The 25,760-nt window shown below is 32.7% G+C and overlaps 6 protein-coding genes and 1 long non-coding RNA gene across 15 annotated transcripts; 3 read left to right on the top strand and 4 right to left on the bottom strand.

Annotated features, from left to right (window-relative positions):
* Window positions 1–101: 101 nt before the first annotated feature.
* Window positions 102–5,295, bottom strand: mRpL10 (mitochondrial ribosomal protein L10). Of its 2 annotated transcripts, none has more exons than XM_066733091.1 (3): window positions 5,019–5,295; window positions 540–1,046; window positions 102–461 (listed from the first exon to the last, which is right to left on the bottom strand). In XM_066733091.1, the coding sequence occupies exons 1-3, from the start codon at window positions 5,038–5,040 to the stop codon at window positions 241–243; spliced, it is 750 nt and encodes a 249-aa protein (XP_066589188.1). In that variant the 5' UTR covers window positions 5,041–5,295; the 3' UTR covers window positions 102–240. The 2 variants fall into 2 exon arrangements, with proteins under 2 accessions (XP_066589188.1, XP_066589190.1); XM_066733093.1 differs by lacking the exon at window positions 5,019–5,295 and adding an exon at window positions 1,120–1,259.
* On the bottom strand, window positions 1,593–5,000 carry LOC136777050 (partitioning defective 3 homolog). 2 transcript variants are annotated; one of them, XM_066733084.1, is made up of 2 exons: window positions 1,954–5,000; window positions 1,626–1,895 (listed from the first exon to the last, which is right to left on the bottom strand). In XM_066733084.1, exons 1-2 carry the CDS (start codon window positions 4,435–4,437, stop codon window positions 1,773–1,775), a joined length of 2,607 nt encoding a protein of 868 aa, XP_066589181.1. In that variant the 5' UTR covers window positions 4,438–5,000; the 3' UTR covers window positions 1,626–1,772. The 2 variants fall into 2 exon arrangements, with proteins under 2 accessions (XP_066589180.1, XP_066589181.1); XM_066733083.1 differs by having other exon boundaries at window positions 1,593–4,877.
* Window positions 5,296–5,413: 118 nt separating the features above from the next.
* On the top strand, window positions 5,414–7,786 carry rswl (roswell). Of its 3 annotated transcripts, none has more exons than XM_066733086.1 (4): window positions 5,414–5,539; window positions 5,650–6,248; window positions 6,366–6,924; window positions 7,008–7,785. In XM_066733086.1, exons 2-4 carry the CDS (start codon window positions 5,914–5,916, stop codon window positions 7,356–7,358), a joined length of 1,245 nt encoding a protein of 414 aa, XP_066589183.1. In that variant the 5' UTR covers window positions 5,414–5,539; window positions 5,650–5,913; the 3' UTR covers window positions 7,359–7,785. The 3 variants fall into 3 exon arrangements, with proteins under 3 accessions (XP_066589183.1, XP_066589186.1, XP_066589185.1); XM_066733089.1 differs by having other exon boundaries at window positions 5,429–5,961; window positions 6,041–6,248; window positions 7,008–7,786; XM_066733088.1 differs by having other exon boundaries at window positions 5,429–5,961; window positions 6,038–6,248; window positions 7,008–7,786.
* On the bottom strand, window positions 6,964–7,981 carry LOC136777057 (uncharacterized). Its single transcript, XR_010823213.1, has 3 exons — window positions 7,815–7,981; window positions 7,163–7,290; window positions 6,964–7,104 (listed from the first exon to the last, which is right to left on the bottom strand). It is a non-coding gene; the product is annotated as an uncharacterized lncRNA (long non-coding RNA).
* Window positions 7,982–8,169: 188 nt separating this feature from the next.
* On the top strand, window positions 8,170–10,836 carry LOC136777053 (integral membrane protein 2C). The gene is made up of 5 exons (XM_066733090.1): window positions 8,170–8,403; window positions 8,668–9,057; window positions 9,124–9,238; window positions 9,328–9,477; window positions 9,558–10,836. Exons 1-5 carry the CDS (start codon window positions 8,320–8,322, stop codon window positions 9,680–9,682), a joined length of 864 nt encoding a protein of 287 aa, XP_066589187.1. The 5' UTR covers window positions 8,170–8,319; the 3' UTR covers window positions 9,683–10,836.
* Window positions 10,438–12,566, bottom strand: LOC136777055 (luc7-like protein 3). 5 transcript variants are annotated; one of them, XM_066733098.1, is made up of 5 exons: window positions 12,471–12,566; window positions 11,742–11,976; window positions 11,139–11,664; window positions 10,891–11,075; window positions 10,438–10,770 (listed from the first exon to the last, which is right to left on the bottom strand). In XM_066733098.1, exons 2-4 carry the CDS (start codon window positions 11,813–11,815, stop codon window positions 10,974–10,976), a joined length of 702 nt encoding a protein of 233 aa, XP_066589195.1. In that variant the 5' UTR covers window positions 11,816–11,976; window positions 12,471–12,566; the 3' UTR covers window positions 10,438–10,770; window positions 10,891–10,973. The 5 variants fall into 5 exon arrangements, with proteins under 5 accessions (XP_066589195.1, XP_066589193.1, XP_066589192.1 ...); XM_066733096.1 differs by having other exon boundaries at window positions 11,742–12,047; window positions 12,471–12,516; XM_066733095.1 differs by having other exon boundaries at window positions 11,742–12,047; window positions 12,437–12,498.
* Window positions 12,567–12,601: 35 nt separating this feature from the next.
* Window positions 12,602–17,417, top strand: ergic53 (protein ERGIC-53). Its single transcript, XM_066733085.1, has 10 exons — window positions 12,602–12,937; window positions 13,320–13,376; window positions 13,458–13,728; window positions 13,812–13,911; window positions 14,612–14,723; window positions 14,800–14,974; window positions 15,059–15,249; window positions 15,328–15,524; window positions 15,598–15,803; window positions 15,887–17,417. Exons 1-10 carry the CDS (start codon window positions 12,760–12,762, stop codon window positions 15,921–15,923), a joined length of 1,524 nt encoding a protein of 507 aa, XP_066589182.1. The 5' UTR covers window positions 12,602–12,759; the 3' UTR covers window positions 15,924–17,417.
* Window positions 17,418–25,760: the final 8,343 nt, after the last annotated feature.

Here is a 25,760-nt window from a genome sequence, read left to right as displayed (position 1 = left end):
GTAAGCAAGTTTTTAGCTTTCCTCAATTGCTATCAGATTTTCTTGTCAGGCACGATTGTAAATTAATGTGTATTAAGGATGAATCGAAAGAGAAGATAATAAAAGAAAATATAAGTATATTGTACCACCATTTGTTATTTCTATCATCATATATCGTTTCATGTAACTGCACTTCACTTAAAGCTTTAATTAAGTCTAAGATTCGATATAAATTATAATAAGTAACTTAAGTTTTTGCAATTATACATCGGTTAACGTTTTATTTTCTTTAGAATTTTGATCACAAATTTGTTTCAAACGCGTAATTAGTGTTGTTTGATGTTGCGACAATTGCTGGTTCAAATGATTGCCGCCTGCATTTTGAAGGCACTGGACAAGCTGTACACGCATGCTGACAATATCCATATTACCGTACTTTTCTAATTCTACTAGGTTTAATAATCTCCCCTCTAAAATACCGGCTGTAAAAAGATTATAGTATTATTATTAATGATACAAGAATATTTTATTCTAAAAACTTTACTATATTTATTACCTACCCATTATAACAAATTTAGGGAATTTTTTTAAGACTTTCTTCAAGTTAATATAATTTGGCGTTGGACTAAATATAAATGCATAATTCACATTGGTCAACATTGTCACTGTGGTGTATGGTGAATCTTCGAAAGCATAATGTAAAATTCGTTTATTATAATGTTTCATGATCATATCGTATTTTTTTAGTGCTATACGAATATCCATCTCGTATTCCATGTTCATGTCATTTTTGTGCAATATAACAATCATTCTCGAAGTGTCGAACCAATTTCGGACTTCTTTTGCTATTAATCGCTCGTATGGGCTGTCAATTTCCGTTTTACAATTTTTTCCCCTTTTGAGGCACAAGTCCTTCCACGGTTTATTTGTATTAGGGTGCTCATAAATTGGCGTTACAAATTCTTCAACTAATCGTCTTTCGTAATGCGATATATTTGGTTTGTTGACAAGCAGTTTTCGGAATCTTTTCTGTTGCATTAAAAGTTGATTAGGCTTAATTTGATAAACTGCAACAAAAAATTGATTTATTTACAAAATAAGGGTCTAAATCTTTTATAATCCGTGCAATTAGAAACATACCATAATTATTAGAAATCCTTCAACTACTTTCTTTTTTACAAGACTTTTTTAAAATTATATTAAGCTAATAGGTACGATAAAAATAACATCTACTCCTATTATGTGAAAGCTAGATAACTTTCTCGGAATCACCGTTCGTTAAATTGTACATTGTACACAAACTAGAAATATTTATTTTATTACTAAAAAACGTAATCACTATTTAAAATTAAAGTAAAAAAAATCTATATACAAATTAATCTATCGGTACTGCTCCTTTTGTAAAGTAAAGGCACTTTGGATAAACTGGTACATATATATGTATATATCTATAATATATCTCTGTAAATTTTGTAGTACATACATAATTGAATATGTTGTATAAAGATATGCAAAAACGCGCACGCAAGAACGTATGCACGAAGATGTATGTATTAATAACAATATGATTTCTTTAAAACTGCGGATAAAAATGGCGATTTTTTGTTATGAATATTATGCGATGTAGTTAATCGTTCCACTACAATAATTACTGGTTTCATGCCTATTTTCTATATTGTCACCAAAGTTAAGAGATTTTCTATTTTTTCCTAATCGCAGCATTGAACGGATTCCCCCCTTCTTCCTCGATCGTTTATATCTATCGTCTAAGGCAGAATTGAGCGAAGCTTGCTTTACATCTCCTCGAGCATTGGAAAAACCTTCTCTTTCTTCTTTCGAATTATTACTACTTGATAGTTCACCATGCACGCCATCAACAAGCCAATGCTTTTTGGGTGATATGTATTTATTACAGCCTGGAATTGTATATAAATATTCAGATTGAGCAGCATCTATGGAAGGTTTCTCACTGACTTTGAGATTACTTTCAGAAGTGGCTTTATCTCCACCTTTAACAGAATGTTTTTCAAATTTGCCTGATCGCCTATGACGATTTTCGGAATCACTCGACTGATTGCTCTGATCCACGTTTCTATTTTCCCTGCCCTCCCGTAATTTCTTGTTCCTCTTATAAGTGTCTGTGTTCTTTGCATCTAAAGCTGCGTGTCTTTTTTCAGACATGCTTTGTCTACCTAAAGCATCTCGAGAGAACTTATTTGAAGAGTTAAATTCTTCTAATGATAATTGGCTATCATAAGTTGGATCACCAGAATACTGACTATCTTTATCATCTGTGATTTTCTTAGCCTCAGTGGACAAAGAATTATCTTTGTTTGATTCTTCTAACAATACTGACTCGTGATCATCCTTTGATCCTAATGTCATCTTTTTAATATTACTAACAGGCTCCATCCATGTTTTGTTTGTGGCAAGGCAATAGCTTTCATTTCTTAAGCTATTTTTATTATACTGTTCTGTCAGCCTATCTATAACAGGATTCCAAGGAGAAGCTGTTACACATGACAGCAAGCCACCATTATCCAAAATATCCCCTTGCGAATTAATGCTATTCTTTTCTTTCACCCTTCCATCAGTAGGCTTCATAGAGTCAACGGATATGCATTTGCTATTAGTAGATTCCAATTTACTATGCGAAGGAACACTTTCCATAAAGTTCTTCTCACTTGTATCATACGTGGATATTCTTCTTGCTATAGTGAGAGTAATTACACCAGTTACAGAACTATTACTGTTTAGCATAGCCCTTCTTAAAGTTTCCATTGCATCAGAATTAGATAGACCTAATAATGATACACCATTGACATTGAGTAATTGATCATTGGTTCTTAAGCGTCCATCTCTGGAAGCTGCTCCTCCATGGAGAACACTTTTTATAAAAATACCAAGATCCATATTTGTATTCTCATCGGTGCTGCTAGTCTTGCCCTTAACACTAACTCCTAGACCAGCTTTCTCAGAGTCATGAACAGGAATGTCTAATGTTAATATCATGCGATTCTTTCTTGGAGATAAAACAACATCATCGGACGGCATTAAAGATTTATAATTACACTTTTCATAATTATTGGTATTTAATTTATCCTGAGTATCAATGCTCCTTTTTGTCGGGCTCCTATCAAGATTGTTCCAATACTTTGAATTATCTGATAAATCTACAGGCTGAGTTGTGATACATTGAGCTTCTGGAACATTGCTAGATATTTCTTCTTGTCTAGAAACTACTAATCGAACTTTTCCCCCTGCTGGAATGCTTCTAAGCAATGAAACTACTTCTGCCTGACTTTTACCAGTCATCTCTTTATTATTTACTTCAAGCAGCCTATCACCTGGCCTTAATCTACCATCTTCAACTGCGGCACCTTTTGGTAATATATTTTTTATATAAATAGGACAATGGCCTCCAGCTGGATTATCACGTGTAGTTACACTGAATCCTAAGCCATTATTTTCCTTGGTTAGTTCTATTTCTATCATTCTACCAATTTTACGTGTATTAGCTGTTTGCAAAAGATTATAATTACTGCACTGCAATTTTTTAATAGACTCATCAGCTTCAACCTTCTCTCCACTTGCATTACTGCTTACTGGGTCCTTTTGCAATGATTTCACTGGTTTCTGTTTTCGGTGCTTTATAATTGAAATTTGTAAACAGGTTTCACTCATGCAAGCTCTAAATATTTCTTGAACTTTGGCAAAAGGTATGTGTAATAGATTGTGCCCGTTTATCTTCACAATCTTGTCATGTAAGTCTATTTGACCATCTCTAGCGATACGTCCATTAGGCTCTATACCTTCTACACGAAGGCCTTGGTCATTACCCAACAGATCATAACATGGTACTACATGAAGTCCCAGTGACCCAGCTTCATTCTTTATTGTTATCTCTTTAATCTCTCCTTGATCTCCAGGCTCCAAATTAGCATTTGTAAACTCAAACAGAGTTTTTGCATCCTGTCCCAAAGGTTCCCTACGTCTAGATTCTCTTGGCAAAGACTGAGCTGAATATGTTGTTAAACATGGTTCCCTTGTTGAAAGAGCATGCATTGATAATCTCTTGGTACTTTCTCTTTTAATATGAGGCAAAGCAGAATGTGAGTCAATTGTATAAACTTGCTCTTTAACATCCGTGTGGAAAAAATCTGGACTGTTTGTACCAACAGAGCTGGCACCATCCCCACCAGCATGCAAGATATCATTATGAAAATGAGCAACTATTTGTTCCCTATCATCAGCTACATCACATAGCCTATCATCAGGATCAAGTATTCCACCACCAGTCAGAGACGACAAACTGGTAACGTTTAAGTTATTATCATTCTTCCCTGTTGCTTTTTTGTATCTGAGAATAGCTTCGTGCATCAATTCTCGAACGAGTATGGTCCCATCTCCACAAGGAACCACTACTCTGATGTTGTCAAAACACACTGTTACCTTCATGCTCGATCAGATTGCATATTATGGATATTAAGCGGGCACTTGCAGCTACGTATTGTGTAATATCATGTAAACTGGAATAAACTTAACAGCCTTTAACAAAGTGAACAATTACTAATCACGATATGGTGCATGTGTAATACTATGCACATTGCAGAAATTCTTGATATAAGATTATCAGGAAATATTTGTATCAAATGCTTCTATGCATTGGGGATGAATCACCGATGCAACCTGATGCAACGAATATGCAACGTCGAGATTGTAAACAAATAATCTTCATTAGCACTTCAAAAGTTCGTTAAAAGGGACAAAATTTCAACGTAGAAGGGTTTCAAAGATAACTGATAAGACAAGCGCGTACGCCCAACTTTTATCGTAACATCAAATATGCGGAACAGACGCACTTCGCCATTATAACTATTATCCCACCACTATTCCCATTTGAAGAACCGAAGGAATTGAACCAACATGGCGATTTTACCACCAACAAAAAGTTCTAGTATATGCCGTATAACCTATGCTGGTTGCTATTCTTTTCAATTTAGCATGTATTTTTATTAGTTATTAAAAACTAAAATTACCTTTATTCAGGAACAAAGCCATTTTTTCAATATCGTAATATTCAAACAATATATTGAAACTATTATTATTTATTTGTAATATCCATGTATCATGGTTAACATTCCCTTTTTTTTACAACCAGCATTTACCACTAATGGAGTAAATAGTTCACAGCAGTTCACAGTCTTGTATTCCTTTAACCGTATTTCTTGCCGGACCATTGAATTGATGAGGATAAAGGAGGGAGAACGCTCACGCTCATGCTCCAATGCTTCTCTTTTCGATGTTCTTTTCGTGACGTCAGCACCACACATAGGTAACCACTGGTATTCAGGGCTCACATACATTTAATGACATTACTCACACAACTAACGCCAGCTAATCTGTTTTGGCGCCATCTGTGATATTAAGGATCACAAAAGGAACTGAACTATTTCTCATTTTTCTCTTCTTCGTTGGGTGCATTCATGACTACATTCCAAAATACATACATATATGTATACTATATGTAATGAATACGTATGAAGGAAGCACACAGAATGTACAGTTTATGCCACGTTTGTATATGTAGAATTTAAGCGTTTAATACACGCTTATGTGTAATTCAGAATAGACCTCAAATTACAGGGTAATTAGCTTTCTTATCTGCAGGGCTAAGCTTCACCTAAAATGGTGGCGCCACTGTCTGTCTAAGAATTATTTTGGGATACAACAGACCAGACAGACTGATACAATTAATACACATCGGACGGGACACCATGCATACACTGCCATATACATCAGAACATACACACACCAGTACACCACACGCACGCACCACACCAATATCGTCACCACGAGCAGTCTCCCGCCTCGGTTTTGGTATTTTATGTGATAAAAATTATATTAATTAGAATTGATCGATGTTAACTAAAAATGTTTAATTACATATCAAAAACAGTTTTTTTTAACATAAGAAAAACGGTAATAAAGTCGTTTATTGTTACCAATGAACATCTATTTTCTCCTCTTTCCTTGTTAAAACGCTATCATTCTACAGCAGAGATAATAGAGTTCAGACAAATGTCAAAAGAAGAAGCCCAAAGAAAGTTAGATTCTCTTTTAATAGAAAATGTTGATTTAAAACAAAGAAAACAATTAATAGAGTTAGAACTGGATATGATGAAGCATAAAAGACTAGGAGTGCCAGAAGTATTTACTCCGAATATGTGGCTAGAAATATTACACCTGAAAAATTTTAATCAAAGAAGGTAAATAAATCTAAAACATTAATTTTAAATTCTAAGTAGGATTTACTAATAAACTTTGCACTCACCTATACTATTTTATTTTTTATATAATTGTAACTTATATACATTTCTTTACAGAATAACCTACACTTTTTGGTTCAAGAAAGAACTGAAAAGTTCATTAGATTTAAAGAAAAAATCTCAAAAAAAAGAGGAGCGAAAGCAGCCAGAATTAGAACTAAATTTACCAGATCATAAATATGGACTAAAGAATAATACATTATTTTTACGTATTTACGATCAAACAATAGATTCATTTCATAATGGAAGAGTTGTTTCTCAGATACCATTTATACCAAAAATCGTTTTTGATTGCTCTTACGATGAACATATGACTTTAAAAGAACTATCTAGCTGTGTAAAGCAGATGGTCTTATCTATTAAATATAATAGAGAACACCCTTCTCCATTAAACATATATTTATGCAACGCAATTGAATCCAGTCCTTTGATACAGCTGCTTCATCAATGGATACCAACTATGTATGACTGTTCTTTTCCATTGAATATTACTCCAAAATCTTATATTGATGTATTTGGGAAAAAAAATCTAGTATATCTTACGCCTCATTGTCGAAATACATTAGAAGCATTTGATGAAGACAAAGTTTATATTATTGGGGCTTTAGTTGACAAGGTAAAATATTTTAAATTACTATCATTTTTGCCTTAAACCTATTATTCTTTTATCAAAGATACTTCCTTTTAATTTCATTTCAGGGAAACTCTCTTCCACTCTCATTAGCAAAAGCTAAAAAAGAAGGTATAGCTATGGCTGCTTTACCATTAGATAAATATATGAAATTTGGCTCAGGTTCTGGAAAGAATTTAACATTAAATCAAGTTATATCAATAATGATAGATTTGAGACATACTAAAGATTGGTTGACTGCTTTAACACATGTACCAACAAGAAAATTGATGGCACAAAGAGAAGCCAAGGCAAAAAGAAATCTATCACAATTTCTTCTAGATGCCACAAACAATAGTAAAGAAATTAAACCTGAAATTACAAAATTAAAAGAATTGTTACAAAGTTATTCTAGAAGCAATCTAAGGAAGCATAGATAATTTAATTTTTGCACATATATAAATATAAATAAATTTAAGAGAAGCAAATAGTTTTATTTTAACAAGTTGTGAAAAATTAAGTAATTAACTTTGCAAAATACACAAGCAAAGCAAAATATCTTAATAACTAAAATAATTTTATAACAGATTTTAATAATGTATAATAAACCAAAATGTTCTCATCAGTATTTTGATTGCTTGAAAAAATGAGCTTATTACAGGGATTGTGCGCTTCAACACAATATAATGAAATGAAAATGTGTAATAGCGCATATGTAAACTAAGAGCGCTAGCTAATATATGTTAAACAGTGTATGTATGTAATATACTATTGTATACTGTTAAATTTTGTTAAGTTTTCAAGTATATTTTTCGTATATGTAAACAAAAACACATTTCCACTTCAGTATCGTGTTAGCTAAAGTTTTAGAGCTTGCACAGTGTTAATATACTTACCAATTTAAAAACTAGCAACCTTTCAGTGCTTGCTTTTACTAAGATCTGTCGGATCTGTCTTACGTTAAAACATACTTGACAGTTTGGCACTTGGCACACCTGTTTTTGATAATATAAACTTGTAAACCGGCCCCAATATTTAGGGCTGGTTTTTCCAACTATTAATAAACACGCATTGGTAAACTTCTCTGTTTGGTAAAGCTTAAAATTAAATACAATTTACTACCGTTTGTAATTTTTACAAAACAGATTAATTACCGGTCGTTAGAAAAACTTGGCCTTAAAGATGTAAGGAATGGATGCATTTCGGAAAGCTTATATCAGCAACGAGAGTTTAGTAACGCGCAAGGCAAGCGAAAAGTGCTGCATTGAGTATTATATATTGAAGCAGGATTTTATTGAAGCCTAAATACCTTTCTCACGATCGTTTGTTATCATTAAAAACAGTGTATGCAGTTTTGTACTTAGCACAGTGCGAATCGTTTGGTATACGTACAACAGAAAAATGACGGGAATCACAAAAATTGTTACGGAGAAGAAACCAGCGGATAAAATGGAGCAGCCATTGTTTGCTGGAGAGAATGAAGTTGTTAGTATATATATATATATATATATATTTATTTATTTACTTCCACATATTTTCCTTAGATGTCAAAATATTTACTTGTAATGGAAATTTCTCGAAAATTCTATTACAACTGAGCGATTTAACTATTGAATAATATTACATTTTTGGGGGCCTACAATATCATAACTTTTTTTTGTCTTTGCAAATTCATAAAAATTTGATTTACAAAATCAGTAGAATTATTCAGTTTACTTCAATTTACAAAAATTAATCTTATCTCCATAGGATAGCACGAAAGGCGATCCAGAAGCTCAAAATCCTAGGCCAGATGCTAGAGCTTATTTTGCTTCAAGAAGAAGCATTCTGCGCTTTCATGTTACTGCAACATTTTTGTTATTTCTCGTTGCTCTAATGATCTTAATTATCGGCGTTATCAGCGGCCTGTATATTTATAAACAGTATGCAAGAACCCGGATGCACAGATACCGTTCTAAGTGGTACACTTTTCCATATGATGATGGTGAAAGCCTTGCAGAAATGCAAAAAGCTCTACCAGAAATAAATTTCTTTCAAGAGCAATTTGAATTTGATCTTGAAAATGGAAACTATGAAAAAATTGATGTGCCTGACTTTCGAGGAGGAAGGGAGGGTCGTTTTATACATGATTTTAACATCGTAAGTATTTTTGGTTGCAATTTATTATTATGATTTTATTTTAATATTTTCTTCTCATAATTACAGAATAAAACAGGTATTATAGATATTGATGGTCAATGTTGCTTTGTTATGCCATTAAATCGCCAACGTGTTTTGCCCCCACGTAATATGTATGATCTCCTAAAAAAAATGTATAATGGTAAGAAAATTTAAAGGAAAAAATTTTCTTTACAATGAACAATATAGACGGTTAAGATTTATTTATCAATATGCTTAAATATATTGTAGGCTACTATGAAGTTGATACTGAAGTGGTACGTGAGACAATGAGAGTAGTCACACCCCCTATCACTGACTTTTCAAGTGTTGGAGCTTATATCGCTCGCGAATGCCAGAATCTACGTACCTACATGTTGGAGAAAGTGAATCCTGGCAGTGGTCAGCTAGTTTAAATATCTTTTTCATTCCTATGTATACAGTTTTAATTATATCTTACATTCAAATAATTTTTATTTCAGTCGTCAAACGCGATGTATCTACAGGAGTTTTCGGACAGTTTGCCGGAAAGAACGTAGTGGAGATTGAGATCTTAAATCTACCGGAATTGCATGAAGATTTTAAGAAGGCAGATAATAAAGCTTGAATTCAATATTATCCTAGATTTCTAAGCATTTAGTAGATAAATGTTTAACAATTATACAAAGTCCCAAAGAGCAGTTTAGATAACTGCTCGGGCAAATTTAGAGAAGTATCTCCTGTTAAGATTATAAATAATTTTTTATCCCTTTTCTAGAGCTACAACTGTTTTTCGTCTCTATCAGTATTCATACTCCAGCCATTTTTATTTTAATCAATGGGTTTGTTCTTTGTCGCTGCACTATCAAACTGGTGCAATTAGTTGAAATAAGACAAACAGATGTTTTCTCACTCTAACTTATTACACTAGTGCAGCAAGGCAGCGAAAAAGAACAAACCTAATATACAATATCTATTTTGTGCCAATTTAACAGAATTCTTTGATTGTTTATGCATTATTTAGTAACATTAATAATAATTATAGCACCTTTAAATTATCAAATTTGATCACAGTACCATTAATGACTTTTCCAAGTACATTTTAAAGTTTACTTTATCTCTTGTTTTGGAAGAATCTATTATTTTTTCTGTCAAGTAAGTTTCTTAATAATGTTAGTCATGCTTCTTTTTTTTTACATCAATCAATTTGCTATTTTATAAAGCATTAGATGTGTCAGGGTAGACTCTTTAAAATTTATCTTAAATTGGTCAATTTTCATCATTTTTATTGGTAGAATTGTATTTTTTCCATATTTCTTTTTTGGTTAATATTAATACGAGTTTTATAGAGAGAAAGAGACACAAGTTCTGACAAAAAGGAGAAACTCGTAAAGATGCTGTATTTTGTTTAGAATAAATATGAGGAAAGTGTTACAAATATTTTTCATTTATTGTACATGTAAAAAAAAATTGAAATCATGAGCTTGCAGGATTGATTTATCAGCAACTGATTTGCTGGCAATATTTATAAAATAGAGTATTTTAATCATGGGGGTAGTTGAAACGTATGTGTGTATAAACCATGTATATTGTTAATTGTATATTATTAATTTAATTAAATCCTAATTGCCATTATAAGGTTTGTAATTCTTCATAAAGTTTTCAGTATTAAATAAATTTTCTATTGTTTAACTGCATTTGAAGTATCCTATGAAACTTCGTAAGAATATATGTATAATTATTGTAAAGACTTATAAAAAATAAATAAAGCATATAAATATTTATGGTAGTTAATTAAAACCAATAAGATGTGATAAGAAATTAAGACATAGTTACCTATTAGAAAATTTATTCCAGTATAATAGCTAAAATCCAATATTTAAATAAATGCTACTTCAAATAGCCAAGATGTGTAATTGTCAAGTAACATTAGATTGTGTCATATCTAAGATAGCTTTTTGCCTAATACCATAAAGTTTTTTTACCCATTTGTCAAATTTAATATCTTGATCCTGAAGTATCTAAAAGATAAACTACATTGTATTTTTATCTAATAAACTAATTAAAAATTACATACTACTTACCGATGAGTGAAATATACTGTCAGGGTGATTAGTTTTACATGGAACTGTTGGAATGTGAATTGTATCAGCTGTAATGTCTATAACTATATTTTTTAGTTTACTGTCTTTAGATTGAGAAGAGGAAGAAAATTGTTTTGGAATAAATCCTTCTGCATTGATCTCATCAATAATACAATCTTTCAAGCGAGGCTCAATTTGAAAGTCATCTTTCAACATTAGGTTTGCACATTTCTCTGATGTATAATTTTTTACATTAGATGGACTACTGCTAGACCGACTTCTAGATTTGTCTCTGGATGTTGACCTATATTTTTTCCTAGATTTTTCTATGGAAGGTGACCTTGATTTACGAGAACGATATTTTCTCCTATCTCTATCTTTAGAGCTATGGTGTGGTAATTTATAATTTTTAGATTTGTCTCTACCACGGCTTCTGGAACGAGATCTGTATTTACGTTTGGATTTTGAATGTTTTGCAAATCTTCTGCGATGAGGAGAGGTGTCACTAGAGTCTGAACTGGAAGACCTAATACCATTAAATAACAAACTATTAATAACTAATAATAATACTATTAAATGCTTAATTAGTTTATATTAATTTACCTAGATTTTCTATAATGTTTTTTTCTATATCTACTACAGGAATCGGAATCTGACTCACTAGAGTACCTGGCCATGATTTCCCATTAATTTATTATGTATTTTTATGAATTTGTATGACCTCTATTCTGTATATCACGCTCTATGCGACCTATGGTTATATGGCACCATTGGCACCTTTGCAGTCAGCAGCACCGGTTAGTAATTTCAGCACCAGCAGCCAGCAGTAGCACTAGCCCTATTGCCAATAAAAGAAATTCTCTATGTATATCAAGGTCGTATTTTAAAATTCACTTCCTAGTGCCATTCCTAGAATATTAAATAAAAACACAGAAATTTTCAGAGTGCTTGCAGCATTTACAAGTAACGATATGTAAGTTTTTAAACGCGAACCGAGATTGCGCCAAAAGCATAAAAACACTTTCAAGGACTTTCAGATCTAGAGAGAGCACTTTTTTCATCCCTGTATTAAGTCTACGACACAGCACACTATGCTAGATATCGTGCTGGATGCTGGATTGCTTGTTAAATTTGTGAAGACCAATGAGATTTTTATATTTAGTTCAGAGCCGATTCCTGATTGGTCCTCACGAGCATTCATAGCTCACAAATCTAACAAACAATCCAGCCCAGCATGAAACCGAGCATTGTTGTAGTACTGCCGCTGCTTTAAAATTGGAGAGTTTTCATTATTATACCTGAACGTCGCCACAGAAAAAAGTCAACCGATACCTGATGGTGATGGCCCCCTAACGCCCTTGACTGACGCGATGATGACGGGCCAGTGGCCGCCACGACGATGACACTAAATGACACGTCATTAAAAATTAACCAATCAGAAAAGAGACTGAGGGGTTGACTGACTAAGAGAGAGAAAGGTGCTCTTTCGCTTCAATCATGATACAAATTTCCTCTGTCTGATTGTGATAGTGTCGTGGCGTGCCGTTCCGCCTGATAGTGCTGTGCCGCTGTGGTGCGCGATTCACGACGCAACGCAACTGTCGAGACTCGAGGTATACATATGGTTGAAATGAAGATGGCTGCCGAGGTGAGGTGGCTCCTAGTTCTTCTTCTTATTTCTACAGTTTCTACAGTTCTCAGTGATTCTCCACACCGAAAATTTGAATACAAGTATTCTTTTAAACCACCGTATCTAGCGCAAAAGGATGGGAGCGTTCCCTTTTGGGAATATGGTGGATGTAAGTCCTCAAGCAAACTAACCAAGTTTTGTCAACGACATGTACCGTATGTTTTTCTTCGCCGTCATCGGCTTTTTTCTCTCATGTTCGCAATACGCAAAATTCGAATAATCTCATTACATATCTACAAAAAAATTGAATTTACAAACCTACTTTTAAATAATAAATCGTCGATATATTTCAATTTGCTTCCAAAATATATTTTATCAGTAATTGTATCTTCTGAAGTTTCTTTCTATTATTATTTATTTACAAAAATTTTTATGCTGACTGGATTCATTTGTAAAGAACTAGAATTATCATAGCAATTGTTTCTTTAATTAACAAAATTAGTATCTTTAACTTGCCACTCTCAACTATGTATTACAATTTTTTGTTACAGATGCTATTGCTAGCTCAGAAAATGTAAGGGTAGCACCATCTTTAAAAAGTCAGAAAGGTAAGTTTTATTTATATTTAATTAGTATTATTTTTATAGTGTAACATATAGTATTCGTTTAAACATTTATCTTACTTCTAGGTGCAATATGGATCAAGCAGCCAATTAATTTTGATTGGTGGGAAGTTGATTTAGTTTTTCGTATTACTGGTCGTGGAAGAATAGGAGCTGATGGTTTAGCATTTTGGTATACTTCTTCAAAGGGGCATTACAATGGTACTGTTTTTGGAAGCTCTGATCAATGGAATGGACTTGGAATCTTCTTTGATTCCTTTGATAATGATAATAGGCATAATAATCCATATATTATGGCAGTTTTGAATGATGGTACAAAAATCTTTGATCATGCTAAGTAAGTTTGTAATACTAATTAAATTATCATTATGTAAGATGCATAATAGTAATAATATTATAAATGTTATTTTTAACTTTTAGTGATGGCTCTACTCAATTGTTGACAGGCTGTTTAAGAGATTTCCGTAATAAACCTTTTCCAACTCGTGCCAAAATAGAGTATTATCAAAATACTTTAACAGTGTGTAGTTTTTGTATCCAAAATTTATACAGAATGTCTTAAAAGGGAAATCAGAAGTTATAGAAAGAAATTGTTCAGGAAATATCTTTAGTATTTTTTTGGAATTCACTTAAATGGTGACATTGATTTATCTGTTAATAGAGTTTTGAAGAGGATGCGAAGATCACCTTCATTTTTTTGAGTGAGAAATTCCTTTTTGTGTTTATCACTGATATTTGTAGTTGAACCTAAGAGCTTTCTAGGACACTATTTGTACCATTAATTTAATCTAGATATTTATGAAATATTTGCATTGAAATTATTCATAGGTCTGTGTTAGGTATAAGTGGTTTATCCAACCAGTAAACAAAAATTTTGTTGTCTTGCCTCATAATCTCAAATTCATGTATCTTGTAAAAGTCTAACTTAAATGGTACATTGATACAGTGCTTAAAAAAAGCTCTTGAAATAATTTACAAGAATAAATAACAAAAAATAGGACACATTATTTAAAAAAATTCAAGGTGAACTTTACAAACCCTTCAATATCCCCTCTAAGGTTAAATGAGTATCACCATATGATAGACTTTTAAAAGTACTAAGAGCTTACCCTCCATAGACATTTTCTAAAACATTTAGTTTGTTTTTTTCTTTCTAAACTTTTTGGGATATTCTGTATATTTTTAAGCTTTAAATAACTTATCAAACTTACCATTTGCAGTTATTGTTCCATAATGGAATGACAAATAGTGATCAAGATTATGAAACATGTTTCCGTGCTGAAAATGTGTATTTACCTAAGAATGGCTACTTTGGAGTTTCAGCAGCTACTGGTAAATAATATATTTAATTAATAGTCTAATTGATTTATCATGATAATAGGTGTTTTATAATAGACTCTTTCTTTAGGTGGACTGGCTGATGATCATGATGTTTTACACTTTTTAACAACTTCATTACATCCTCCTGGTCAAATGCCTATAACAGAGGGCCAAAGAATTTCTAGTGAAGAGGAGGCTAAATTGAGCAAAGAATACCAAGATTACCAAAAAAAACTTGACCAACAGAAAGAAGAATATCGTAGGTAAGTTAAATGCTTTTGAATTTATAATAAAAACAAAAACCTACAAATAAACGTTTCCTTTTTTTAAATGGCCCAAAATTTTAGGGAACACCCTGATGAACATAAAGATGAGTTCGACGAATATTTTGAAACGGATAATCAAAGAGAGTTACGGCAAATCTTTTCAGGACAAAGTCAAACATTTGAAGCACTGCGCGACCTTAATAGGAAATTAGATGAAATTGTTGGCCGACAGGAAAGAACGTTAAGTTTAATAAATCAAATTCAAGTTGGAGGTGTATATTCATTAAAAATTATTCTAAACTGCTATTACTGTAAAAAAAATGGTATTTTTTGCAATATCTGTTTTGTAGGTGTACAAACCACGGGAGGCCAGCCTGGTCAGCCCATACAGTTGATCGATACTATACGACGCCAGGAAGTTGATATGGTTTTAAATAATCAAAATGTAATATTAAATACAGCAAGAGAAGTAAAGTCATATTTGAATGAAGTGCATGGCAAAGCAGATTCAATTCTTAGCCACATATCTCGTGCCCCAACGGCACAGGTACGAATTGGTATTGGGAAATGGTAATAAGACTTATATTTGCAACAAAAACATTAAAAATATGAAATATTAGGTGCAGCCAATGGGTTATGATTATCAATCTTTAATATCTGAGATGCGTGACGGACTCAATAGCCTGAAAAGAGACATGAATCAAGTCAATACTAGGTTAACCAATGGAATGGCTGATTGCCCATCAACAAGCTGTCTATCGACAACGATGTTCTTAATGTTTGTAGCAATTCAAATGATAATTCTCTTGGGTTATAGCATATATAGGTAATTAATTATTTATATAATTTAATCCATAATTGCATTAATATTCTATAGACTATTTTTTCATTATATTTTACATTTTACAGAGATAACAAAGAAGCACAAGCGAAAAAGTTTTATTAAATTATGAAGCTCATGTTGAGCTATAAAAGTAAACAGAAGAAATGTTTGTAAAAGTCAGTGAACATACTCGTAACACCTTATAAAAAGGGAGGTTATACTATAAAAATGTGATGACTTTACGTGTTTATGAAATTTCGTGGAAACTCTTGCGAAAATTATTTCTCTTCATAATAATTAATAAATCATCACAATAATCGATTTCTGCTAACTCATTATAACATAATAAAATACACATTTTTATTGTGATCATATATTCTAGATCAAGTTTCTCATGGTCTACTGTGAGATGGTGTATAACAATATATATTTTTTACTACAAATTGATATCAGCATCTAGTGCTAAATGCACATGTGCCCTTATTCATTTTGTTATTTATGGTATCATGTTACGAACTCAGTTGTAGCTAAACTCTTTCATAATGCAAGTCTTTATACGAGATTCTGAATCAACTCTATAGTTTTTAATTCAAATAGATAAGTCGTGACGATAGCAAATTAAAAAATAATAGCTTTCTCACATAAGGGTTCCCCAGGTTAGATATATAAGGCAAATTAAATAAAATATTCGACATACAAATGTATGAAATATATTTCTTCAGAATACACAATAATTTGCCTAAAGATTTAAAAATACATTCTATGGTATAAGATGTTGCATAGCCACCGACCAGTTTAATTGTGTAGAATGATTAATATAGTACGATCGTTTGATACAAATATATTTTAATTCAATGCTCTACAAATGTTTATTTTATTATTAATTACTTCACTTTCGAGCTGAAATATCTATGATTTTATTTGATTGTATGATGCGTTTAAAACTACAGCTCGCATGTTATATCATAAGCATTTGTTAATGATGCATAATCAATAAGAGGAATAGTATAAACGCACAAGATAAAGATTACAAATAAAAGCATATTTGATGTAACCAATAAATTCACGGAATATGTTTTATAAAATATTTAATTTATCATATATTTAAAAAGTGATGCAATTTATTTATATATAAATGATTCTACCAATTAATATTTACAAACAGAATCTAATTTGCATTTTTTCTTTTGTGTGCCGAATCGCAAAACTTGTGTTGATATAAAATACTTAATTAGGCGTAATTTTTGTATGTAGAATATCTTTTACTTCTTACCTTATTTTAATTATTTAATTGTTTCATTTCGTCGGTTGTACTATTTTTTAATTAAATGTTTAGTTTTTTGGTATTTTTCTACTAACATTAATATTTGACATTCCCTCATTCTACTTGTGTTTAGAATTTTCGGCAACGAATTTTGGCGTGCCAAAATAATTGTAAATGCATACTGGATTCTCAGACAATGTGTGTAAGCGTGCAACTTATAACCATCAGAGATAATCTTAAGAGAGAATGGCAACTAACGAGATATCTATTATTCTCAATTATTTTATTGCATTTATAAAAGTTTATCTAAAGATGTAAATGTTACGAAATATTAGGTAATAAAAACTATGCAAACATAATCATTATTATATATTATAATTTTCACCTTTCCATTCTTTGATTTTTTTTAGGATTTTAATTCTAACAAGTTTGTGTTAATTTTAATGACGAGGGTTTAAATCTTTACGCCTAAGTGATAATTGCTTGATATAACAATAACCTTTCTTGAAAAATAGTATAAATATAAAGTTTTAATTTCAATCATAATTTAATATCATGTACAAGAATCGAGGATGTTTATACATTTGTGCAAACAGGAGTCAAGTACAAATTGCGATTTATAGCTTGTCGCAGAGAAGCCAGTCAGACGTATTTATTAGAACCAGCGTTAAATGATAGATGTATGAGTTAAGTAGCTACAAATTATCGTAGTTTAACTATCTAGCATGAAATTGAATCTAATTCGTTAGTAGTACCCTCTCTACAAAAGCTAAAATTAAACCACTTTCCTATTTCAAGCAATGGCACAGATTTTCTTTAAAAAATAATTAAATACTTTTACTCCATTCCATACTTTCCATTTTTTTTAAATTTTATATCCTTATTATTTATTCCTATATTACTTTATAAAAACTACACTTGTCACATCTTTCAAGTCTCCCTTTAACCAAATCACTAATTAATATGCTAGAAAAAAAAAATCACACACATAAAAAAAATACAATAATTATTTTATTACTTATGACATTTAACCTTCGACAAGAGAATCATTTCAATAATTAACCCAAAGAGAAACTATGAATTTTTTAACATATTAAATAATTGCAAATTAAAAGATGCGATAAGATAAGGGTTGTATTTCCAATAAAAACAATCCATATCAAAGTGTGCGAAAACTTATCAACGTCTGATAAGGCTTATCTTACGCGTATAACGTATATACACGTATAATCTTTTCTATTCTGAAAATCATAGAGTTCTGAGAGAGAAAAAACATTACTGAATAAAATTGGGGTGGAGTTTTATACCCGGTGCGTGGCTATGAATATCGGCATAATTCTTCGCGTAGCATGCGAGATATTCGGCAGGAGGTTTATTATAGCTGCGAGAAAATGTAGCCAAGGACAAGATGAAGTTTCTAGATTCGACTTTTCGTTTTTCGCAAGATTGCGATCGTCCATTTTTGTGAAGCTGTCGCATCGGATAAAGGGTGCCCAAAACCAACCCCCTGGCGAACGCGTTCACCAATAGTGGTGGTTCAATCGACGCGCAGAATCCGCGAAAACTCACCCCAATGCGAAACTACCCCTCGATTGGTCTGCGAGGATCCAATCGCGATCCACCCACTATTGATCCGTCAGCTCGACGATTGTTCAAACTTTTTTATTTGCCAAGTTGTAAAATGTTTTATGGCTCAAGCGGAACGACCGGGCGCGTTATACGATGCTCGTGAGTTATTAAAATTGCTGGGAACGTTTCAATGCTTCGGCGAATTAATGGGTAGAGGTCCTTGGAAGGATCGACCAACGATTATTATCATTCCTGAATTTTAATCGTTTCATTGTCGTCTTATTATATTTCTTTAAAATTTTTTGCTTGGAGATTTATAAAAATTAAATTTTAAATGTATGATATATGACAATTCCGATGTGTAACCAGTAGCATTAAAAGCATCTGTTAAATTGTCTTGTTTATTTATTGTTTATGAAATATTCGATTCATCCACAATTTAATATTAAATTGTGGATGAATTTAGTATTTTATAGCGAAGGCTTTTTTATTACTTTATTTATTTGTTATATTTAATATAATAATAAGATTTATATATGTTATTGTTTTCATAAAGAAATGGATACACTCTCTGTTGAGGCAGTGAAAGAAGGGCTCTAGAAAAATGTTTTACAGAAAAATTAGCAGCACTTTGTTATGCAAACAGTCTCGTTCCTCAGCAAGGGTAATAAAATCCCAGTGTCCTCGAGATAATATAATAGAAGATGAAAAAGAACCACAAGGGAGAGAAGATTCTTGAGATTAAAAAAATCTGCGTTATTCAGATATGAGATGAAACTGTTTATTCAGCTGCATTGTTGTGAGAAGAGAAAATATCCAAGGAATATAAAGAGGGTGCATTAATGGAAGTATTAAGGAATATTATTATTGACGAATGTCACAATTGATTAAATTATTCAATGACGAAAAAATCTTTAAAAAAGTTAATCAAGTTAATTAAATTTGAGTCGCTATTTTTTTAAAATTAAATGAGTAGTTTATTACAAAACCAAGTATCTATACGTATTTGAATCCTTAGTAGAACAAATTCGGTAAACAGGAAAACTAGTAGAATATAAAAAATATATATCTTCAATATCCAATGTACTATAAATATTCTCATAACACACAATGAAATTTGTTGTTAAGAACCAAGACTACTCATAGTTTTTGTTATATTTTACTGATACACAAAGTATTTTATGCAAGATTACAAATCTACACAAATCTTGAATTATCATGTACGAAAAAGTGTAAGAAATATTTAAAAATTGGAAAATTCTATTACGCGATCTAGGATCAGTCCACATTTGCTCTCAACGTTCGTATATATTAACAAGAACGTACATATAGTCATATAGAAGGAGAATTACTGGAGTGGATGACAGGAGGGGGGTCTATTGCTGATATGACAAAAGATGACACCCCAATCGAATGTAACTTTCAATCGACGTATCCCCAAAGTGTGGGCTTTTAATCAATCGATAGTCGGCAATTCGATCAAGCAAATCGTTCGTGGTATTGCGTCCCCAGTCGCTGTAAATCATTCCAAGTCATACGTACGGTGCTACCGATACGGAGGGCATGAGGAGTTTCCATGCGAATCTATTACAAGATAGCCCAACCCCAAGTGAGCGTATACACGGGCGATAAAATATATTTTGATTTGTCACAGTAGGTACCCTGCATTTATGTACAAATATATGCACTATCGATGATTGGATACGCCCGGCCTCGCTTGTACCGCCCGATATTCACTTGCATATCCTATTTTATCATGCCCCATCCAAACAAATTCGATGAAATTTAAATTGGACAAATACTGTATTATTTACATATCGTCGATTAGATCTTAACAAAATTATTGCCAAGTTGCAATATAATATAGAAAAATAACGTGAACCTTTTTATAATTAAATTATTTTTTTGTACATTGTGTTGAATTAAAATTATATTCCTATTTTAATTAAACTTTAAATTTGGAAAATTAAGTATTTACGTATCGTCGATGAGATTTTATCAAAATAATTGCTAAACATTGGAATATATAAAAATAAGATGGGACTTTTTATAACTGAATTCTCCTTCTGAATTTTGTTCAATTACATTGTCATTTCTATGCTAATTAAAGTAATAATTGCACAAGTAGGACAAATGGCCCAATTAACAAAGAATTAGAGTCTTGATGAGAGTCTAGTAAAGAAATTCTTTGAGAAATAATTTAAATTTTAAATGAGCATAGATATCGGAAAGGCAGTGATTAAAAATTTAACTATTTACAGTAAATTACTTTAAATAATCTATGTATTACGCTTTATTAGCATTATTATGTAATATAATTAATTTATATGACTTTGTTTCACGAGGATAAAAATTACTACAGGTGTTAAATACACTACTTTTACTTAACTTTATTATAATATTTTTTACAATGTCAAGTCATGCACCTAATACTATACACTCGTATGTGTGTGAAACATGAATGCATCCAGAACGAAATCTATTTATTCAGTGTTTTTCCCCAGTTTTTTTTATATATATTCATATATATATATTATATACTATTCCCCTATTAATACAATAAGGTTTATTGCCGTGTCATCGAACGTTCAACGACACACGTGACAACAATGATTTTTCGAAGGTAAGCATGGCAAGAAAAAATTGTGGTCATGAGACAAAAGGAAGTAGGAGGATTGAAAGCGGAAGACTGGTAATAATAGCGTCGTGTCAAGGTTGGCTAAGCATGGGAACAAAGAAAGCTTTATACACGAAGAAAGTAAAGCGAGCAAAAAAAACTTGAATAACACGCGGGCGATGACGTTTGTAATCCTTGGTGCCCTCTGGCATAGATCAACGATGTTTTTGCTCCACTGGATGGGGTAGATCCCGGAGGACTCTGAATTCGAATTTAATTATTATTAATTATCTCCTCTTGACGATTCCAAAGGGGCAACTCTCCTCTCGCTTTCTCCATTTATCTTCCCCTGTATGATCTATTTGAATATAACCTTTTAATCTACAGAAAAGCAAGCTATTCTTTCAACTGCTATACATAAGCACTGTTTAAAAATTCATAGAACTATTAATAGAGAAAATTAGAGTGTCTCGTATAACGAATAATGGATCTTTGTTTTTAATTATGACTCGCGTTTTAGGTTTATTGTTTTTCATAGAAATTTCTAATTAATGTATAATCAACTACTGTAGAAACACAATTTAGAAATCTATATAATAATCGATTAATAACTATAGTTTAGTTTTATCATTTGATAATAAATTTTCTTTCTAATTTAAAATTCTAATTAATGTGTTCAATCAGTCAACCATAACATACGATATCTCGTGTCTTGTATAGATTCTTCATGTTATTATATCTCGAGGAACATTAATTTCTGCGAAGATTGCTAACAAAATAAATTGAGGTTTTTGGAACATTTTAATTTTAATCTCACAGCGACAAATTCGCCAAGTTCGAAAATAAACTTCGTATGTACTCTGCACTAACGAAGTAGAGAAATCTAAAGCTGCGAAACAGATGTGATTCATTCTTGTACGTTCGGCTAATTCTAGATTTCGCTCGAGCATTATAATGGTGTGTGCGAAATTGCCCTATCTCTTAGGTTACGTTTCCATTTCACTTTTAATTGTGATACATCGTATTTATAATTATGGTTGTATCAGTTGACTGTAGAATTTATAAGCACAAACCTGTTATTTCTTAATATTGTGTTACAAATGATTCATATAATTATTAATTAATATCCATAAAAAAGAGTCATGAATCATTAGTCAAAAAATAATTTAGTACCAAGAAAATATCCGATTGAAAATATTGAATTTTTATTAAATTCATCACAACTAATTTCACTCAAGAACGTTTAAAAATAATTTAAGAGGATAAAGTTCGTTTCGAGAAAATAAATAAATGTAGTTTTTAAATAAAAAAAAAAGAATTTTTAATAACAGCTTATTAATCCTCCTAATTGTAATGGATAGTAATGCTGGATATTTAGGGGGGAGTAAGGGGGATCGAAGACAGAAAATGAAAAGGAGAAGAAGAAAAATAAAGGGCGAGCACTTAAGAGGAGAGTATCGAAGCACTTAGTCAGTAATCTGTCCTGTAGGATGTCTCGGTATGGCGGGAGTGGCTGGTGCTTAGGGCTAGCAGGACTTTTGTTCGCTCTGGCAGCTTCCTCGAGCGACACTCACGGTCAGTTTATGTGGTTTCTAGATATTTATGGGGTGCCCGTGGACCCCACCCTAAAGGCTACTGCCTTCCTTCCGAAGGATATTGTTGCGAAAGCCCATATATCCTGCAAATTGGACGCGGGCATCGCGAAAATCCAACTTATCCAACTCGGCCAACGATGTGATTGAATTTCCGCACACACATTCGTCCATTGAGTCCTCAAATATCCGCGATTGAATTACTGCACCCCGAAGGATCCATTTTCCAACCTGAATGACCTCTCGGCTATCATTATTAAGCAATCATTTATCAACCAGAGTAAAATCATTACAAATTCAGAAAATCGTTCTTTGAAATAATTAAATTATTCTTGTAATTTTCTCATTTTTCTATAATAAATTTCTGTAGCAGATATCGATGAAGTTAAATGGAAAAGTCTGTATAAAAAAGCAGAGTTTTTACGTGATTTGAAAAGCGAAGATTTTAAACATTGTTGATGGGGGTGTGAGGTTGAGGATGAGGGGATGAAATAATTTAATATTTCCCCTCGGAACGTTCATTACTTAACTTGGCAGTGGATGTCCATATATCCAAACTATCACAGCCATGATCACTCTAGCAGGACTAATGCATCGCGTGGCCAAATGTTCGACTGGATTTAAATGCCGGGGCTGTTTAAGTACCCCATGCACACGGTAGTTAACACCCTCGACGCGCAGCTTACGACTTCACCACCCCCCTCCCCCCTGGGACTTGTTAACTAATGTTTTATCATTGCAACTGTGGCGTCGCGAATTATTTCGATGCTTATGACTTCCGACGCTTTGCACTTTCACAAAAGATTCTTATATTAACGTTCAAACTCCAGTGTCTTTTATCGATACGTGAACTGATTAATAGTTTTTCTTTCTCTATTCTAGAGAAATTTAATAATCTAGAAGAATGCTCTTTTTAATTTATATTTGTATTTAAGATTGAGAAAAAATTATGCAGAATAAAAATAAAAATTGGTACAGTGGCAATGCTTTATAATTGAAATTATTGAAATATTTAAAAAAAACATTTAAATGGGGTAAATAAATTATAAACATTTAAAGAATACTGATTCAAAATATATCTGTATGACGTTTTCATCGAAAAGAGCGTAATAGAGGCTTGTGGAATAATTCGCATGTGTCATTTATATGACACGGAATGAGACCCCTGGGGTTAATTGAATCAACGAGGATCGTCGTATAATCCCTCGTCGCATCATTAAAATTACAGTCTCGATTGGGCGCACGCGTCTCTTGTAATTCGGCTCGTAAAATTAACCCCTTGTGCATACATACTATACTGCAGTTAAGGTATTCGATGAGGTGCGAAGATTTATCTTGTACACTTGCAACACATATAATTAAGCTACAATAATTTGAATTTTTCCAGAATTGAAATAATTGATCCTTTAATTTAATATTTTGAAATATGTATTATTCCAAGAGGCGAGTCGTGGATTTTCTCAATGACAAATGTGTGTGTGACGCGTAGTGATTCTTGGTTAGCAAAGTCAATTGCGAGTGCTCTGAAAAAAAAATCAGGATTTATAAAATTATTTTAAGAAAATGATCTATAGTTAATGGGATCGTGCTGACAGAAGACGCGATTTTATTTGTCAATGCTAGCCCCTCTACATCGAAATGGTAGGTTTCGTCGCTGACAAATGACGCGTCGTGATTCTCGGTTTGCAACGGCCGGATGTGAGTGCGCGTATCCTCTTGGCTCTTCTTTCTCCCCCAGCGCGCACAATAACTTTCTTCATCCCCAGTACACCAGGGTCCTCTCCCCCAAAGGCAGATTCCGTATATACGCCTGGCGTTCTCGGTCCACTGACTTTTCAGATTCCGAGGAATCATCATCCCCCGAAGCCTAGTCGCGATTCTCCCGCGTCGTACAAAAATCGCTACCGGAACCGGATGCCGGATGCTAACCGCGGGGGAGCATGATAGCTCTACTACCCCCCCCCCCCCCCCCCCCCACCCTCCCCCAGCCTCATCCCTCCGCTCCATTCACTCTGGCGAACCAGAAAGTAAGCCTATAGCTTGTTCGAACCCTCGAAAAAGCATTCACTGTTATAAATATTTATCGAAACGTTAGTCCATGGAATAAATTACTTCAATTCTGGAAAATTCAAACTTTTAGAGTTGGTAATTATATTGGGACTGTAAACATTGATGAAAATATCAAATATATTTATTTTTATCCCATAGATAAATTATACTCGCTCACTTGTGCGAATGATTGCGATTGACAGTTGGGACTCTGAAGCATGTGAGCGTGAAAGAAATTTCACGATTGTCACGTGAAGCTACAGCGATTGATATTCAGAACACTAGTACTTAATTTTGGTAGAAATAAAAGAATTGAAAATATATGTTATTACTTTGCAATGAATTTGCCTTATTTTTATCACTACGTATATATATATATATATATTTTAATATTTGCCTCGTTAAGAGCTTCCAAGCGATAGTTTTATAGCTGTTTGAATGGCCAGGGATAAGTATCGGCATTAATTCGAAGTGAATTTACGATTCTAGTCTTTGACGTTGGGTATGGCTGATTTTTTATGGTGATTTCGATGCCAGTGCGCAGCGTCCCGTGCTTGCCCTACCGTGTAGCAAAGAGAATTTGTCAACCGATTCTCGACTGCACTCGCACAGGGTACGTCCCCCCTCTTTTAGTCTTCTGACTTTCGAGGGCTGGCCATGTATCTGCATTCCCTTTCTTCCGCAGGATAAAGACTCGTAAACTATATGAGCTAGAAAGATCTGAATACGAATAAAGCTTGCTTCCTGACGTAAACCTTCGTTCCATCCCAACTTTTTCACCAAAACCCCCTCCTCTTCCCTTTACCACTATTTTTCACCTTGAAGAAATATACATACATCTGTGAGATTGCTTGGAATATTTTATAATA

The sequence above is a fragment of the Prorops nasuta genome, unplaced genomic scaffold, assembly GCF_024137725.1.
Source record: "Prorops nasuta isolate Cenicafe-Biocafe unplaced genomic scaffold, Cenicafe_Pnas_1.2 PNAS00010, whole genome shotgun sequence".
Classification (NCBI taxonomy): Eukaryota; Metazoa; Arthropoda; class Insecta; order Hymenoptera; family Bethylidae; genus Prorops; species Prorops nasuta.
Note: the sequence above shows the minus strand (reverse complement) of the source record. Positions and strands in the feature narration are given on the sequence as shown.